Genomic DNA, 17,246 nt, shown 5'->3' with positions numbered 1-17,246 from the left:
AAAGGAAAGTTCCCCTTTTTCTCGGGAGGTAATCACCCCCTAGCAGAGCAGTGCTTTGTTCAGTGCAGATGTTTTCTTTATTCACTAAAGGGATGACGGATAATGTTCCATAATGTTCCATGATTTGTGGCAAATTGTAACCTCCTTAGTTATGTCAAAGGCTGCATAACTTTCCATAGGACGATGCTCCTTAACTGACAGAAGTTGTCGCCCTTTAATGGAACATTTGTCTTCAGTGTTTGTTGTGATGTCTCTGTGTATCCTCACATGTTTGCATTTCTATAGGGTACTGACCTGGAAGTAGATGAAAGAACACAGTCCTATATAATTATGGATTAAAAAAAAATTACTGGACCTCTAGGATAAATTTAGAATACATTTGTTATCTATAATACACTTGCCACACTGTAGTGAATACTTTGTCCCTTTTTTAATTTGCTTCCTGTATTTCCTTAGCATTTATTCATTTACAAATAACGAGGACCCACTCTCTCCTTATTCAAGACGTGCTTTGCAAGCATTCTTACTTACTCTTCACCGCAATTATTACAAAAGACAGTGTCCCCTTTGAGGAGATGAGAAATTTGAGGTTCTAAACGGTTTGAGGCTACAGGTAAGGAGTTAGGATGCCCAACTCCAAAGCTGATGTTCCCTCCACTATGGAGAGGCAACATAGCATAGTGGTGTAGTGAATGCATACTGCATGGGTTTGGATCCTAGCTTAGCTATTTACCAGCTTTGTGACATTTTTTCTGTGTGTGTTCCCTGTGACTAGTAGTAGTATAATCATATAGATTGTTGTGATGATTAAATATACATTAATTCTATAAAAGTCCAGGGCATATACTATCAATGTTAGTAACTTAGTATGACTCTGCCTCTTTATAAACATTCAAAGTGAGTTTACCTTAAGGGATCTAACAGCCTGGGCCTAGCGGTGTAGGGCTAAGAAATCAACGAGGACTACACAGGGGAATAAATGCTTAAGGGGGTAAATACTGGAGCTGGGAGGTGGATGGGGGTTGCTCAAAGCAGGATTCCCTTAGAAAGCAAACCTGGGGTCCAGTCTGAAAATTGGGAATTAACCAGTCCCACCAAAGAGGCAGGACATCCCAGGCGGAGGGACTCGTAGGTGCAGGCGCCTGGAAAAGCAAGACGGCCTGTTTTGCAATCTGCACAAATTACCAGCAAGTGGTGGGAGATGACGCTGCGCACTACCAACATTTACACAGCGCACTCCTGCCAGGTACCTAAGGGAAGGGCTTATTGTTGTTATTCTCACTTTACAGAGGCCTCTAAACAAACAACAACAAGAACAAAAAACGGAGGAAGCCAGACTACTAAGCACTTGTTTCGTTCTAAGTGACTGGAGTGTCATGGAGAACATTTAAGCAGGGAGGTGATGACAGGATCACGGAGTTATGTTTTGCAAAAGATCCCTCTGGCAGGCGAGCGGAGGATGGCTCAATTCCCCGGAGAGGATGAGTGGGTCAAAGAGTAGGAACATGTCTATGGCTCCCGATCAACAAGCCAAGTAACTTTCCAATTGGTTGCGCTCAGAGCTTGCCTCATTCCGCCCTTGGGTTTCAAAGCCGCACCACCCTTCTTCCCCACCGCTGCCGGCGTCCCAGTCTGGGGGGGGAGGGGGTATCGCCTCCCCCGTCAGCGTCCTCGGATGCGCCGCCCTTCCCCGCCCTCACGGGGCCCGGGGAGCCGGGCCGGGCCTGTGTTTTCTGGCTCTCGGCGGCACCCGTCCACGTCCGCCCCCACGTGACCCAAACAGATCCGGGCACTTCCGCTTCCCCTCGGCTTTCTTCTCGTCAGTGTCCGCGGCGGGTCTAGAGCCGGGTAAGTAAGAGAACACCCGGCTGGGACGTCGGGGGGCGGCACCGTGCGGCGGCTCGGGGGCGCCCCAGCGCTGACCTTCCTGCGCCCTCCTTCTCGCCCTCCTCCAGGTCCCCGCGGAAGCGGCGGTGGTGGCGCCATGGCGGAGCTGACGGCTCTGGAGAGTCTCATCGAGATGGGCTTCCCTAGGGGACGCGCGTAAGGGAGCCCCCTAACCCTGGCCCGCGGGGATCGCGGACCTGTCTGCGCCTTTCCCCCAGCCTGGTCTCAGGCTCCACGCCCCAGCCTGACCCGCACCATGGCTCGCGGGCGCTATTCACGGTGTTTCTGCCCCCAGGGAGAAGGCTCTGGCCCTCACGGGGAACCAGGGCATCGAGGCTGCAATGGACTGGTGAGCGCTCAGACCGGGTGGCAGGGGACTGGGGACTGCTGGAAGGGGCAGCCTCATTGTTAACGTCCCTCCCGACTTCCCCTGCCAGGTTGATGGAGCACGAAGACGACCCCGATGTAGACGAGCCTCTACCGACCCCCCTTGGACACGTCCTGGGACGGGAACCCACCTCCTCGGAGCCAGGCGGCCCTGAAGGTCCTGACTGAGGGACACAGTGTGATTATTCACGAGAGCTCGAGGAGCATGAACGGCCAGTAACACTGATTGCTTGTTTGTAGGAACCAGCTCTAACGCCGGAGAAGGCAAACCCGTTTTGAGTGAAGAGGAGAGACAGGAACAGACTAAAAGGTATAGTCACGAACAATGTCACATTTCTGAGGGTCACCTTCCACTTTTCAATGATGCACAAGTCTGATCAAAGAACCTGGAACTTTCCGTGTTCCCTCCGTCCTTCCTTGGCGGCTTCCTCTTTGTTTCTCTCACCTCTTTTGGGACGCGTGTTCCCTGATTTCATTTTGAATCCGTTATGAACTCACTTTCCCAATCTGTGTCCATTTCTCTTGAGCTCTTTCCTTTCTGCCACACAGGATGTTGGAGCTGGTGGCCCAGAAGCAGCGGGAGCGGGAAGAAAGAGAGGAGCGAGAGGCATTAGAACGGGAACGGCAGCGCAGGAAACAAGGGCAAGAGTTATCAGCTGCCCGACAGCGGCTACAGGAAGATGAGATGCGCCGGGCTGCTGAAGAGCGGAGGAGGGAAAAGGCTGAAGAGTTAGCAGCCAGGTCTGGGTGATGGGGATATTGGATACGAGAGGAGAAAGGAATCTAGATTTGCTTTGTCAGTGTCCGACCTACTTTCTTCTTGTCTGCATTCCAGACAAAGAGTCCGAGAAAAGATTGAAAGAGACAAAGCAGAGAGAGCCAAGAAGGTAGGTGATTGGGAAGACACTGGGGTCATGAAGTAGGTAGGCTAGTAGAAACCCTTTTCTAGCTTCAGAGGAAAAGGATGGGCGTAGTGTGTTTCTCTTAAGAGTGGGTGAGCCTGATCAGTGCTTTCCTTTGTCCTCCAGTATGGTGGTAGCGTGGGTTCTCGGCCGTCACCACCAACAGAGCCAGGCCCTGTTCCCTCCTCTCCCAGCCAGGAGCCTCCCACCAAGCGGGAATATGACCAGTGTCGCATACAGGTACTGATTCTAATTCCTGTCTTGCTTCTGGGACCCCTTTGTCTACCTGGCTCAGAGCTTTTTTCAGTTATGTTCCCTTTGCCAAACCTCTCCCTTCTTTGTAAGTGACTTTTGAAATCCTACCTCCTCTACTCTTAGGAAAGATATCGCATTTCACTTGCTCCAGTCTTATTTAAATCCATACTTCCCTCTTACTCAGCAATTACCTTTTTAGTTGATCATGTTTTCATTTCGTTTATTACACAGCAACTTGCATGACGTGGTGTTTATCTAGAGGTTTTTGGATGATCTTGTCTTTGTTAAAATGTGAGGAAGCTGGGAGCCTCTCTTCAGTGCTTAGTAAACCACAGCATAAGTGGTTGTTCATGAGGTGCTTTGAAGAGTAATTACGCCGGCCCAGTCTAACAGGAAGCAGGAGCCAACTTTGCAACTCTTCTTTTCCTTGAGCACCTCACTCAGTTCTGACGCTCATAATACTGTGTTTCACGCTTGCCCTCTAGGTCAGGCTGCCAGATGGGACCTCACTGACCCAGACGTTCCGGGCACGGGAACAGCTGGCAGCTGTGAGGCTCTATGTGGAGCTCCACCGTGGAGAAGAGCCTGGAGGGGACCAGGACCCCGTGCAGTTGCTCAGTGGCTTCCCCCGGCGGGCCTTCTCAGAGGCTGACATGGAACGGCCTCTGCAGGAGCTGGGTATGACATGTGCGATCAGAAACAGGACTTGGGGGAGGGGAGGGGATGCCTGAGAAAGGAAGGAATGCCAGGGGAAGAGACTTTGTGGAGATGGTATGAAGCCAGAAATTTTGGGGGGCAAAGAGCAAGGATCTTTGAGGTCAAAGCTGTTTTCTCCCATCTTTAGGACTTGTGCCTTCTGCTGTCCTCATTGTGGCCAAGAAATGTCCCAGCTGAGAGGCCTTTATCCCACCATCCCTCTCTGACATCTTCATGTTTGATAGAGCACTGACATCTCCTTCCTAATAAATAGACCCTCTGAGTTCTGTATGTGCCTGACTCCTTCCTGAGTGGCTGGGAGGGACAAAACTGAGGCAGAGGGAGAAGTTACAGGGAAGGCATTTAAAACAGACCTTATTTTTCATCTTCAGTTTCCATACAGAAACTTGATTACAATCTCCGGATCTTTCTTTTTGGGAAGTTAAGAGAAGTGTTGGGGGTAGAATACGACGAGCAGCACAGTTTGCTCCTATGGGTAAGGTAGTGCATAAGCCTGAGATCCTTACTTATGTGCCTGCCTTTTTTTTTTTTTTTTGGCACCCCCCCCCTTGACTTCTTGAAGCCAGCCTAGTTGCTTCCTGTAAAATAAGGATGATAGTACCTGTTAATTCATTGTTATGGGTATTACATAACGCTGATACAGGTGCTTTAGTGTAGTTCCCTGGCACTTAATAAGTTCCCAGTAAGTATTAGCTATTAAAGAGTAATTTTGGGGGCACCTGGGTGGCTCAGTCAGTTAAGCGTCTGACTTCAGCTCAGGTCATGATCTCACGGTTCATGGGTTCAGGCCCCACATCAGGCTCTGTGCAGACAGCATGGAACCTGCTTGGGATTCTCTCTCCCTCTCTGCATCTCCTCAACTCGTGCTTGCTCGCTCTCTCTCAAAATAAATATATGTGTTAACAGAGATACGAAGGCAGTTATCTGGGGTTGGTACAGTTATGCCATCTTTATTTGTATAAAAGTTTTTATTTAATCTCTACACCCAGTGTGAGGCTTGAACTCACAACCCTGAGACTGAATGTCGTGGTCTCTGCCTACCAAGCCTGCCAGGTGCCCCCAATTATCCCATTTTAGAGACTGGTACACCGAAGCATGTGACTTACGGAAACCAACCCACCTGAGGAGCTTGACTCTAGGGCTCAGGCTCTGAACCTCCCAAGTTCCTTCATCATAGCCTCTCACTGCCACTCTCATCCTCGTACTCCCTCAAACAGCTGCTGACCTTTTCCCTCTCATTCCCCTGCTAGAAAGAGGCCACAGTTAAACCAAAGATCACACATAACAAGTGCATTTGGCTTAGGACTTCATCCATCGGGTGAAAACAGCACCAGTGCACCATCTGGGTTTACACCTCAGTGTTAACCAAGCTTTATTTATTGTCCTGGCTTTATTTAAATAAAAGCAGGGGTACCTGGGTGGCTCAGTCCGTTGAGCATCCCACTCTTGATTTCAGCTCAGGTCATGATCCCAGGTTCTTGGGCTTGAAACCTGTGTGGGGCTCCATGCTGAGCGTGGAAGCTGCTTACGATTCTCTCTCTCTTGAGGAAGCCTGGGTGACTCAGTTGGTTAAGTGTCTGACTTCGGCTCAGGTCATGATCTCGCAGTTCGTGGGTTTGATCCCTGCATTGGGCTCTGTGCCGTCAGCTCAGAGCCTGGAGCCTGCTTTGGATTCTGTGTCTTCCTCTCTCTCTGCCCTTCCCCCGCTTGCACTCCGTATCTCTCTCTCTCAAAAATAAATAACACACTCTCATAAATAATAAATAAAAGCAAGCTTTCCCCCCTCCCCTTCAATTGCTATCTTCTTTGGAACCACCGGATGTGAGGCAGACCACAGGGAAATTATCTCGCTCCTTCAGAGATTCCCAAGAAATCCCATGACTGGATTCGGGGATTACAGACTACTACAGTGAAAACCTGGAAGGGGAAAAACCCCACTACCTATATCAAAGGCTGCTCTGTGCCAAGCACTGCACTTTACATTTCTAAGTTAATTTTTTCCCAACAACCCTCAAGATAATTATCACCTTTTATGTAACAGGACTGAGGCTCCAAGAGGTTTTGTAACATGCAGGACTTTCATCAAGATCTGTCTTACTGAACGCATGCTCCTTTCACTCCTAGCAGATTGACCTCCAAAAGTTCAATAGCCCCAGAAAGCATCATAGCGTATGTTAAATGCTAGAAGCCCCTCTCCAACCTCACAGGACAGGAAACCCAAAGTGTCCTCCATGGGCACCAATTGCTACAGGATTTTCCAGCATTAGTTCTGATTTCGAGAATGCCACTTGGTTATCAAAAGTACACTTGAACAACCACATGACATTGTGTTTTGGTCGCTGCGGGGCACATGGGAGCCACAGTCATCCGCTTCCCCAGCACGGGCCCCCCAGAACACTCTAGACATTTAGAGGCGCCAGACTGCAGGGCTCACAGACTGGACGGAGGAACGTGATTTATTGGTTCCTTCGGGTTCACCATATCCGACGCCCCCGCCCGCGACGTAGGATGTTAAAGTGCAGTCAGTGCATCTTTTGATAGGGGACGTGCTCACCCTGCAGCGGCTCCCAGGGCCTCAGGGAGGCCTGGGCGCGGCATCCTCAATCGGGTCTCCCCGCTGGGCGTACGGAGGAGAAAGGCCGCCTCCGACTCTTGCGCGGGAGCAAGGTCCCAGTGCCCACGATGGAAGTCCCAGCTCACGCTGACTTCCCGCCGCCGCCGCCCATCCAGTTCTTCCTCCAGGCCACGTTCTCTTGCGTGGCCGCTGCCTCCTGCAGAGTGGCTAGCACTAACTCTTTGGTCCTGACCGCCTCCTCCCTGCGCCGCGGGTCTTGCTCGGGCATCTCCTGCGGGCGGGAAGGGAGGTTCGCAGTCCTGACCCCCAGCCCGGGGGCTCTCCGCCCGCCCACCCCACGTCGGACTTCCAGTCGCCCCCACCTTCAGCATCTCCTGCTTCCGCTGCTCTCCCGGAGCCACGAGGACAAAGAGCGCGGAGCCCACGCCAGCCCCGGCGCCCAGAAGGGCACCCACGATCAGCGCTTTGCGCAAGGTCTCCATGGCCGACCGCGCGACCAGCGAGGCGCTCTCCGGGGCCTCCCGCAGCCTAGAAGGCGAGCCACGACGTCTCACTGCTCCCCGCGCAGGCTAGAGCGGCCCACGGAGAAAACCATAGAGATGGGGCCGGGCTAGAGGGCCTCATCAGCGAAACCTTCGAATCTAGAGCACCTGGGTGTTAAAAGACTGGTTTTAACTGGGAAGCTTGAGCGCGTCCAAAAGCGTTGGACTTGAGGGCCGAGCACCGGACCCATTGCCATGAAGTCCGGAGTGGGATAGCTAAAGGGAGCGTGCGTGTCTTCATGGTTGCTGTGGGTTTTACGGCTCCCCAGTTCCGAAATTTCCTGGTCGATACAGGGCTAGGGCTGTGCTCTGTAGTTTCCTACAATAACTTGTGGTTTTTCAGTACAGCACATACCGGACATCCAGATACTTACATTAGTCTATTGATCCACTCCAAATCTCAACTTCTGAACAAAAACTCAAAGCCAAATGTACTGGGTGGGGGGAAAGGTATACATATGTTATTATTTTTCTTTATTTTACTTGTTAAGTTAACGTATTGAAAGTAAATTTGTTTTGTTTTGTTTTCATCATGGGAAACCCTTGGCTCCCCCACCCCACCCCTGGCATGAAAACTCTGGGTTTGGAGTAACATACCGAGTTCTAGTTTGGAGAAGAAAGCACCTTTTAGTTGTGTGACTCTGGGCAAATCATTTAAGTTCTTTGTGCCTCGGCTTCTGCATCAGAAAATAGGGCTAATGACCGTATCTTTCTCATAGTTTTAGGATAATTAAATGAGTTGATATATAAAGCATTTAAAAACAGTTACTGGTAAATAGTAAACACCCTATAAATATTCATTAAGACACAAAGAAACATGTCAAATTGGGAGACCCAGTGAGCAAAGGAATCAGGAAATTCCAAGTTTGTTTGCAAAGCTCTTCACTCCCAGGGCTTTAATCCAGATGCCCTTGTTGACTCCTACCCTCCTGCCTTTCCCAGTGACACTGGGGAGTGAGACATAAAGCTCCTATCCCATCTCTTGGGATTTTCCCCTCCCCTGGAAGGCCCATAATCTCCTAGCTTGTCATTCTCTTCTCAGAAGTGATTAGGGGCCAGGCTCCAAGGATTAAAGGAGCAGTCTGTGGAGTGTCTGAGTAGGGGTACTCCACTTTGAGTTCAACCACTCTGCCCTCTAAGAATTAGAACCCATGGCCCTTGTGCCAGGGAGCAGCGAGGATGGGCCTTGGCCTAGAGATAGCCCAGGCTCCTCCCAGCACCCAGAAAGTCCTAGGCTGACCAGCCCCCTGTGGATGGACAGAGGAGAAATTGGCAGGGTTGAAGGTCACCAGGATGTTCAGGTTAGTACTCCCCTACCCTGTGTCTTGCTGCTGACTCATCTTCCAGTTTGGTCCAAGCACCCTGCTTATCCTGATTCAGGTGGTCTCTCAAAAGACTCGCCTGCCCTCCATTGTGGTGGAAGCTTCTGAGGGGAGTGAAGAGAGCGGGGAGCTGGGTTGGCCACAAGAGGAGCTGCTGCTGCTCACTGATGAGGAAGAGGAGGCCGAGGTCTTCTTCCAGGACCAAAGTGAAGAGGCAGGTGAGGGAGGCGGCTGCTTCAGTGGGGCCGTTGCGACCTGGATGTTCTTCTGGGCAGGGCCCAGATGGAAAACTCAGTTGTGTCCCCTGCATTAAGCAGTACCAGGCACACAGTAGGTGCTTAGTTCATGTAGTGAAGAATAACATAGAGGTGGAGAGAAAAGTCAAAGTGTTTGGCAAAGTTGAACGTTAGAGGGAAGTTGTAATGTCAGATGGGTGATGCCTTTTAATTATTTTTAAAATATACTTAATATTTTAAGATACATTGTTTTTTTTTTTTAATTTTTTTTTTTCAACGTTTATTTATTTTTGGGACAGAGAGAGACAGAGCATGAACGGGGGAGGGGCAGAGAGAGAGGCAGACACAGAATCGGAAACAGGCTCCAGGCTCCGAGCCATCAGCCCAGAGCCCGACGCGGGGCTCGAACTCACGGACCGCGAGATCGTGACCTGGCTGAAGTCGGACGCTTAACCGACTGCGCCACCCAGGCGCCCCAAGATACATTGTTTTAAAAATATTCTAAAACAATGTTTTAAAATATTTACATCATTTGTTGTGTGTGTGTGGGGAATGTAGTAAAATTATCCCAAATCGACTACCCAGAGAGAAGTTACATTTTGGATGCCTTTTCTTCCAGAATTTTCCCCATGTCTGATACTGTTATAAAAGCTTATTTATTAGGACTTGCAGTGTGCCAGGCACTGTGCTGAACACTTTTATCTCATGATTTTCAGAACTCAATGGGGGAGACCCTTTTATCCTCATGAGAAAACTGAGGCCATGAAATTAGGCTCTTAATTACAATTGCTGTATTACTTTTTTATAAGCAAAAGAAAAAAACATCAAACTAATTTGCTTCATCTTTCAAAAAGTCAGTAATGTATCAGGAATACTTTTCACTTTTTTTAATTAATGTTTATTTTTTAGAGAGAGAGACAGAGCGTGAGCATGGGAGGGGCAGAGAGGGAGACACAATCTGAAGCAGGATCCGGGCTCTGAGCTGTCAGCACAGAGCTGAAGTGAGGGTCAAACTCAAGGACCTGATATCATGACCTGAGGCGAAGTAGGACACTTAACCGACTAAGCCACCCAAACGCCCCCAGGAATACTTTTCACTTTTAATGGGCTCTTCAACTCTCCTCTCCCCCAGGCTGGACTTGGAGCCCACTGGACCCCAGATCTCCCTTAAGAACCTTTAACCCAGAACTCAGCTGGGGACAGGAACAGGTAGAACAAGAGGTCTCCTGGATTCCTGAGGACACAGAGTATCAGGAAGCCTCCAACCCCTGTCCTCTCTGGAACCCAGCAACAGGCTCCCATGTGTGTAGAAGCTGCTTTGTGGAATATTCACACCTCCTGCCTCCCAGGAGCTTTGAGGGTAAGTTATCTGTTCTCTCTCCTTCAACATTTCAGTGAAGTTTGTTAGGAGGCCCTTCTGGCTGTCCTATCAATCTTCCCCTTTTCACAGGTTGAGGACACTGAGGCTTAGAGGTTGGGCCACTGGCTCACATCAGTCAGTCAGTGCTGGGATTTGGATTAAGAACTCCGCTCTTTAAACAAACCCCCCCCAGAAACTCTATCTGTGCCCATAGGTATTCCAGTTAGGAGGGGTTAGAAGCCTTCTCTAGTTAGCACTCATCTTGTGCCTGGCATTGCTAAGTGCTAAATGTTTCACCTGACATTGTATGTAATCCCAACTCCACCTATTATTATTCCTACCTTGCCGAGGTGTAAACTGGGGCATGGAGACATTCAAAAATATGTGCACGCGGCTAGAAAATATGGAGGCCAGCCCTAAGATCCTCACTTCCCAGCCATCATACAAAGAAGAAAAAAATTCTCTTCACCTCTTTCCTCACCCAACAGAAAAACTAGAGTTAGAACTAAAGTCTTTAATGAGAGACTTGAACCAAGTAAGCAAAGTAGGGGATGCCCCTGAAAGGGCCTAGCTCCTGCACAGTCACAGTCCAGCCTTGGGACCCTTGCTCCAGGCAGGGTAGCCGCACATCAGGGTCCTCATCGGAGAACTGAATCAGGGTCCCCCGGGGGCTTAGGACCCTTAGGCATTCTGACAGAAGCTGGTAAGCCCCAGGCAGACCACCCCGGGCAACAGCATCCCAGGTGCCCTTATCCAGCACTAGCTGGAAGGAGCCTGAGGGAGCCACGGGCTCCAGGTTCTGGGCATCAGCCTGTATGAACTGTAGTCGAGAGGCAGGGTGCCCAGGGTACAGGGGTATTTGGTCTTGGCCACCTTCCAGGAGGCTGTTCATGTGGGCCACGGCCACAGGAGAGAAGTCCACCCCCAGCACATCCACGGGAATTGGACACTTGGTGTAGAGACCTGTACATAGGCTGGAGGTCCCACAGCCCACGTCCAGCACCCGCAGTGGATAGGCAGCCCGTGCCTCCTGCAGCAGCGGCAGTAGGAACCCCTGGGCTTCCTCATACCCAAAGAACCAGTCGAACGTGGGGACGCTGCCGACTCGGGGACCGCTGTGGAGCTTATCCCAGAGGCGACCGTGGGCCAGGCAGTTACCAGCCAGGGAGCCTGTGGACACGAGTGGGGCACATGTGTCACCCAGCGCCCAAGTTTCATCAGATTGCTGCAAAAAAAACCCAAAAAACAAAACAAAACAAAAAAACCGGTGCAATATACCCTGGGGTTTGAAGAATCACAATTTCAGGGATTAGGGTCACTAAGAACCCGCCTTGCCCTCCCACTCTGCCTACCTTCCCTACCCAACAAAGCTCGGCGCGCCCCAGCCGCCAGGGTCGCCACGTGGAGAGTTGCTCGCAGCGCGGCCATCTGGAGATCCCGGCAAGGTCGGCCAGAGAACCTTCTGCGAAATGTCGCCCGCACTCCCGAAGGAGCCTGAGGTCCAAGAGAAAGGTTGCAAATTCCGCTTTGTGGGATAACGCGAACAGCCTAATGACAACCATGGAAAAAACGCGGACACACACTTACTACGGCAGGAAAGGCCTTTATTGTTGGCAACGGTAAATTAAAAGAGGAGGGGGACACGACAGCTCCGGTTCCAGGGGCGGCTCCCCAAACCTGAAATAAAAGGAGAAGTCGTGAGCACCCCAAGGAGGAGCCTGCAGAACCTCGGTTCCGCTGGGCTCCTTGGAGCCGGTGTCCCGGCGGTTGAGGATAGAACCCGCGGACCGGAAGCCGCGGGCACCGAAGACATGACGCCGAGGGGCCAGAGCCCTTTCCCTCTGCCTCCGTACATTACGGGGGCCGGGACCGTACACCCGGCCCCCGCCAAGAAAAGGAGGGTGCGCAGGTCCCGCCCAGAACCCCCGCCGGGCCTCGTAGCTCCGAAACCTACCTACGTACCTACTTTTTCGCCGTCCCGGGAGAGATCCAGGACGCCGCCGAGCTGCTTTATATACCCTCAGTACCCGCCCCTGAGCTGCGATTGGCTCGTGGAGACCGAGGGGCGGGGCCTACGCGGACACTGCGCAGAGCCAAAACGCCGGCCGCGAACCACAGTCGTTGCGCAGCCATGGGGGCTCCCGGGGGAAAGATCAACCGGCCCCGAACGGTGATTGTGTGGGAGCCCCGACTTCGTTTCCCCACGCGTCTTGGAGCCCTCTAATCTCGCCAGAGATGAGATCTATGGGCCGGAGTCGCCGGGTGCGGGGTCCTGGGTCGCGGTGCGCGGCTTCCTTCTGATTAGCATCTTCCTCCCCTTCAGGAGCTGAAGAAGAAGCTGTTCAAGAGACGGCGGGTGTTGAACCGGGAGAGGCGACTGAAGCACCGGGTGGTGGGAGCTGTAATAGACGAAGGCCTGATCACGCGGCACCACCTCAAGAAGCGGGCGTGAGTGCCAGACTCTCTTCCCTTTGCCCCGCCCCCTCCCGCCCCGAGTCCCCTTTCTCCTCCGTGTCGATCTCCACAGCAGGTATCACCTCCGCTTTTCTTGTGCACTGACTTTATACAAGGCACGTTTGTCAGCTGTGTTTGTGCCTACACCCTGCTAGCGTGCGGACAACACTGGTAGCTCACAACCTCTTTGGGTCTTGGACCCGACTAAGAATCTAAGAACTGTCGACTCACCCACCTCCCCAGATAACATTGTACCTTCACATAAATTTTTATAAGTAAACTTAAATTTTTTTATTAAAATTTTTTTTAACATTTTAAATTTATTTTTGAGAGACAGCATGAGCAGGGAAGGGGCAGAGAGAGAGACACACACCGAATCCGAAGCAGGCTCCAGGCTCTGAGCTGTCAGCACAGAGCCCGATGCGGGGCTCAAACCCACGAACTGTGAGATCATGACCTGAGCCCAAGTCGGAAGCTTAACCAACTGAGCCACCCAGCTGCCCCTAAATATTTTTATTTCTGAGAGACAGAGTGTGAGTGGAGGAGACGGGCAGAGGGAAAGAGAATCCCAAACAGGCTCCATGCTCAGCACAGAGCTCCACACGGGGCTCCATCCCACGATCCTGGTATGGTGACCTGAGTCAAAACCAAGAGTCAGACACTCAACCAACTGGGTGTCAGAAATATTGAAAATAGGGGCGCCTCGCTGGCTCACTTGGTAGGGCGTGCCATTCTTGATCCTTGCAGTTCATGAGTTCAAGCCCCACATTGCGCGTGGAGACTACTTAAAATTAAATTAAATTAAATTAAAAAGTATTGAAGATAGAAGGAAAAATAGTTTTCCCTTACAAATTCTTGCTATATACCAAGTTTTAACACTTAATGTTAAGTACTCTATATATATGTACGGGAGTAGTGTTAAGCATGTTAATGGCTAAATGTTGGAAAGATTTAACTCAGAGCCTAGATTTTCAAGGTCTTTCTACTTGAGTCCAAAGACATTTTCTTTTCTTTTTTTTTAGTCTTTCATGTTTTATTTATTTTACAGAGAGAGAGAGCGGGGGAGGGGCAGAGAGAGAGGGAGACACAGAATCGGAAGCAGGCTCCAGGCTCTGAGCTGTCAGCACAGATCCCGACGTGGGGCTTGAACTCACAAACTGTGAGATCATGACTTGAGCCGAAGTCAGATGCTTACCCTACTGAGCCACCCAGGCGCCCCAAAGGCGTTTTCAATAGCCAGAACCAGCCTGCGGTGGTTCCGGTTAACCTGGACATCTTTGCTCTTACCAACCCTTCAGGTCCAGTGCACGTGCCAACATTACTCTCTCTGGGAAGAAGCGCAGAAAACTCCTCCAGCAGATCCGGCTGGCCCAGAAAGAGAAAGCAGCCATGGAAGGTGAGGCTGGGGCAAAGAGGTGAGGTGAGGGGGCAGCCTGGATTCACTGGGGGTCTTTCATGCTTCCTCTTTCCTTTTGCTCAGTGGAAGCCCCCACGAGGCAAGCCAGGACTAGTGAACTGCAGCCCAAACGGCAAAAGAAGACAAAAGCCCCCCAAGATGTAGACATGGAGGACCTTGAAGATAAGAGCTAAATCCCCACGCCTCCCACTGGAAGATTCTCAGCTGGAGCCAGGAGGACTCTGGTTATTTCGGAGGACTTTGGAGAAGGCATTGCCCCTTTTCACTCTTCTCAGATTCCTTTTCCTTAATGGCCTAGGGAGCTGCCCTGTAGGAATGCTTCGAGAGGAAGAGAGTGGAGAAGGAAGATGGGAGCCGGGGGTCCTTAACAGTCAGCTCAATTTGTAATAAAGCCCTAGACTTCTCACTGAGATGTGTGTGATTAAATGTAGGAACGGGCGGGGTCTGTGAGTGGGGAAACAAGACAGGAAATAGGATCCACGGAGGTTACTTGAGCAAAGGCAACGAGAAGCCAGCCTCTGTGCCTGGCTGGCTCAGTCAGTAGAACATGTGACTCTGGATCTCAGGTTGTGAGTACGAATCCCAATTGGGTGTAGAGATTACTTAAAAAAAAAAAAAAAAAAAAAGGTCAGAGGCACCTAGGTAGCTCAGTTGGTTAAGCATCTGACTTCAGCCCAGCTCACGATGTCACCTTTATGAGTTTGAGCCCCACATCGGGCTTTGTACTGACAGTGTGGAGCCTGCTTGGAATTCTCTCTCCCTCTCTCTGTCTCCATCACTCGTGCTTTCTCTCTCAAAATAAATAAGTAAACTTAAAAAAGAAAATCCACTGTTATTTAAAAAAATTTTGGGGGGGACACTTGGGTGGCTCAGTCGTTTAAGCATCTGACTCACAGTTTGTGAGTTCAAGCCCCGTGGGCTCTGTGCAGACATCTCGGAGCCTGGAGCCTGCTTCAGATTCCGTGTCTACCTCTCTTGGCCCCTCCCCTGTTCTCTCTCTCTCTCTCTCTCTGTCTCTCCCTCTCTCTCTCCCTCTCAAAAATAAGTTAACATTAAAAAAAATTTGCTTGAAGTAAATAAAAAATAAATTCTTGTTTTAAAGTAAGTTCTACGCAGGGCTTGAACTCATGACCTTGAGATCAAGACTCGCACGCTCTACTGACTCAGCCAGCCAGTCGCCGAGGATTATATTTTTAATAAAGTGAAGACCGAGCATTATTTTTCCCATTTAACATTCAGAACTTCTGTTGGATGACTGGGGGTGTTTAATTAAAGTGAAAAGCTGCCTGTGTGGAGGTGTGTTCAACAGGGGGGGAAAACATCTCTCTGCCCTGTTTAATCTGTGTAAGCTTCTTTGGAAGAGGGAGGGTTTGGGTCCAGCGTTGCACCTCCTTTCTCCCTGCCACAGCCCATCCCACCTCACCCCTCTGCCAACTACATATTTTGAATTTCAAATTCAGTAAAGAATCTGTACAATGAACCTTTATAAATGCACTCTACTTAAATTTGCCAATTTTTAGCATTTTCCAACAGTTATCTGTATGCACTTGCAAATATGTATGCATCTGTCTTTGTTGACTCATTGGAAAGTCAACTGCAGATGAGATTTTTACCCCAGAGAACATTCCTTTTTTTTTTCAAGGTTTTTTTGTTGTGTTGTGTTGTGTTAGTGTTGTGTTTTGTGGTTTTTTTGAGAGAGAGCCAGCAGGGGAAGAAGCAGAGAGGACAGAGAGAATCCCAAGCAGGCTTTGCACTGTCAGTAAGGAGTCCCACTTGGGACTCAAACTCACCAACTGTGAGATCGTGACCTGAGAGGAAATCAAAATCAAGAATTGGCCGCTTAACTGACTGAGCCACCCAGGTGGCCCAGAACATTATTTTATATAGCCAAAATACTCTTATCACACCTGAGACATTTAACATTAGCTAATACTGACTTTTTCATATTTGAATTTCCTTAATTGTTCCAATAATATCCTTTTGTTGTTGTTGTTGAGAGAGAGAGAGAGCGTGAGCAGGGGAGAGGGGCAGAGGGAGAGAGAGAATCTAGGGCGCAACACTCAGTGAGGCCCAACACAGCCCAATCCCACAACCCTGTGACTACAACCTGAGTGGAAATGAAGAGTGGGACCTCAGCCTACTGAGCCAACTAGGAGCCCCTCCAATAATATTTTTATATATTTTATATATTTTTTAATTTTATATTTTTAAAATATGTTTTATTTTTATTTTTTATATTTTATAATATTTTTTATAGCTGTTTTCCCCCTCAATCCAAGAGTTAATCAAGGGTCATGTACTTCATTTAATTGTCCTATCTCTTTTGTCTCATTCAACAGTGCTTTTTTTAAAAATGTTTATTTTTGAGAGAGCGCAAGTGGGGGTGGGGCATAGAGAAGGGGACAGAGGATCAGAAGTAGGCTCTTCACTGACAGTAGCAAGCCCGATGTGGGGCTTGAACTCATGAACCACAAGATCGTGACCTGAGCAGAAGTTGGACGCTCAAACAATTGAGCCACCCGGGTGCCCCTCATTCCACAGCACTTCTACCTATTTTAGGTAAACTTGACATTTTTGAAGAGCCCAGTGTAATTTTATTTATCTATTTAGGAATAATCCATTTCCTGTTGCTTACATCAATTTGTCTCGCGATTAGTGCTTCTAAGTGTAGATACTTGGTTAAGTGGGTGTCTGTCAGATTTCTCCATTGTTAAAGTATACTTTCCCTTTGTAATTCATAAGTAACCTTTGGGGCTGCTACTTTGAGATCGCATGAATACCCTATTCCCCAAAATCATTTCACCCCGTGATTTTAGCACCCATGATAACCTTTATTTAATAAGTTACTGCACAAAATGGTAATTTTCTAATTTTATCCTTCAGTCACTGATATTATTCATGTGATATATTCTGTAAAGAAAACCCCTTCCTCTATAAAAATACCACTATGGATTCTGATTGTTTCTCAGTGTGTCATAATCTATGACTATTGCTTTACAGGCTCGAAGTCATGGCCAAAATTTGGCCAACAGGAGCCTTTTCAAGGTGGTCTCTGTGTCCTTTTGACACAACACCATCAGTATTTGAGCACTTCCTTGTTTTCTGACATGATGATCTGTTCCAATCTCACCTGCTGCTTCCCCTGGCCTAAGACTGGGACCAGCCAATTTTCCAGGGAAACAGAATTATGTC

General features: G+C 49.5%; 5 protein-coding genes and 1 non-coding gene across 10 annotated transcripts; 3 read left to right on the top strand and 3 right to left on the bottom strand.

Annotated features, from left to right (window-relative positions):
- The first annotated feature begins 1,783 nt into the window (after window positions 1-1,783).
- Window positions 1,784-4,418, top strand: UBXN1 (UBX domain protein 1). The gene is made up of 10 exons (XM_047070653.1): window positions 1,784-1,848; window positions 1,956-2,043; window positions 2,183-2,236; window positions 2,325-2,431; window positions 2,515-2,584; window positions 2,824-3,015; window positions 3,110-3,161; window positions 3,303-3,416; window positions 3,917-4,109; window positions 4,276-4,418. Exons 2-10 carry the CDS (start codon window positions 1,985-1,987, stop codon window positions 4,323-4,325), a joined length of 891 nt encoding a protein of 296 aa, XP_046926609.1. The 5' UTR covers window positions 1,784-1,848; window positions 1,956-1,984; the 3' UTR covers window positions 4,326-4,418.
- Window positions 4,419-6,578: 2,160 nt separating this feature from the next.
- Window positions 6,579-7,262, bottom strand: LOC124505575 (ubiquinol-cytochrome-c reductase complex assembly factor 3). Its single transcript, XM_047071559.1, has 2 exons — window positions 7,086-7,262; window positions 6,579-6,994 (listed from the first exon to the last, which is right to left on the bottom strand). The coding sequence occupies exons 1-2, from the start codon at window positions 7,203-7,205 to the stop codon at window positions 6,845-6,847; spliced, it is 270 nt and encodes an 89-aa protein (XP_046927515.1). The 5' UTR covers window positions 7,206-7,262; the 3' UTR covers window positions 6,579-6,844.
- Window positions 7,263-7,792: 530 nt separating this feature from the next.
- On the top strand, window positions 7,793-10,278 carry LBHD1 (LBH domain containing 1). Its single transcript, XM_047072092.1, is given in 4 exon segments — window positions 7,793-8,638; window positions 8,640-8,805; window positions 9,956-10,183; window positions 10,274-10,278. Coding segments are annotated over 4 exon segments (621 nt in total). The 5' UTR covers window positions 7,793-8,416.
- CSKMT (citrate synthase lysine methyltransferase) lies at window positions 9,751-12,513 on the bottom strand. 5 transcript variants are annotated; one of them, XM_047071554.1, is made up of 4 exons: window positions 12,138-12,513; window positions 11,771-11,860; window positions 11,536-11,677; window positions 9,751-11,353 (listed from the first exon to the last, which is right to left on the bottom strand). In XM_047071554.1, exons 3-4 carry the CDS (start codon window positions 11,609-11,611, stop codon window positions 10,698-10,700), a joined length of 732 nt encoding a protein of 243 aa, XP_046927510.1. In that variant the 5' UTR covers window positions 11,612-11,677; window positions 11,771-11,860; window positions 12,138-12,513; the 3' UTR covers window positions 9,751-10,697. The 5 variants fall into 5 exon arrangements, with proteins under 5 accessions (XP_046927510.1, XP_046927509.1, XP_046927513.1 ...); XM_047071553.1 differs by having other exon boundaries at window positions 12,146-12,513; XM_047071557.1 differs by having other exon boundaries at window positions 11,545-11,677; window positions 12,146-12,513.
- LOC124506572 (small nucleolar RNA SNORA57) lies at window positions 11,937-12,084 on the bottom strand. The gene has a single exon (XR_006960820.1). It is a non-coding gene; the product is annotated as a small nucleolar RNA SNORA57 (small nucleolar RNA).
- Window positions 12,244-14,464, top strand: CUNH11orf98 (chromosome unknown C11orf98 homolog). The gene is made up of 4 exons (XM_047071558.1): window positions 12,244-12,353; window positions 12,507-12,631; window positions 13,936-14,033; window positions 14,118-14,464. The coding sequence occupies exons 1-4, from the start codon at window positions 12,315-12,317 to the stop codon at window positions 14,225-14,227; spliced, it is 372 nt and encodes a 123-aa protein (XP_046927514.1). The 5' UTR covers window positions 12,244-12,314; the 3' UTR covers window positions 14,228-14,464.
- Window positions 14,465-17,246: the final 2,782 nt, after the last annotated feature.

Source organism: Lynx rufus, unplaced genomic scaffold, assembly GCF_022079265.1.
Source record: "Lynx rufus isolate CCGP_SWC_20201006 ecotype Redwood Valley unplaced genomic scaffold, mLynRuf1.p SCAF_9, whole genome shotgun sequence".
NCBI classification, from domain to species: domain Eukaryota; kingdom Metazoa; phylum Chordata; class Mammalia; order Carnivora; family Felidae; genus Lynx; species Lynx rufus.
The sequence above is the reverse complement of the archived record's forward strand: the minus strand, read 5'-3'. Positions and strand labels throughout refer to the sequence as shown.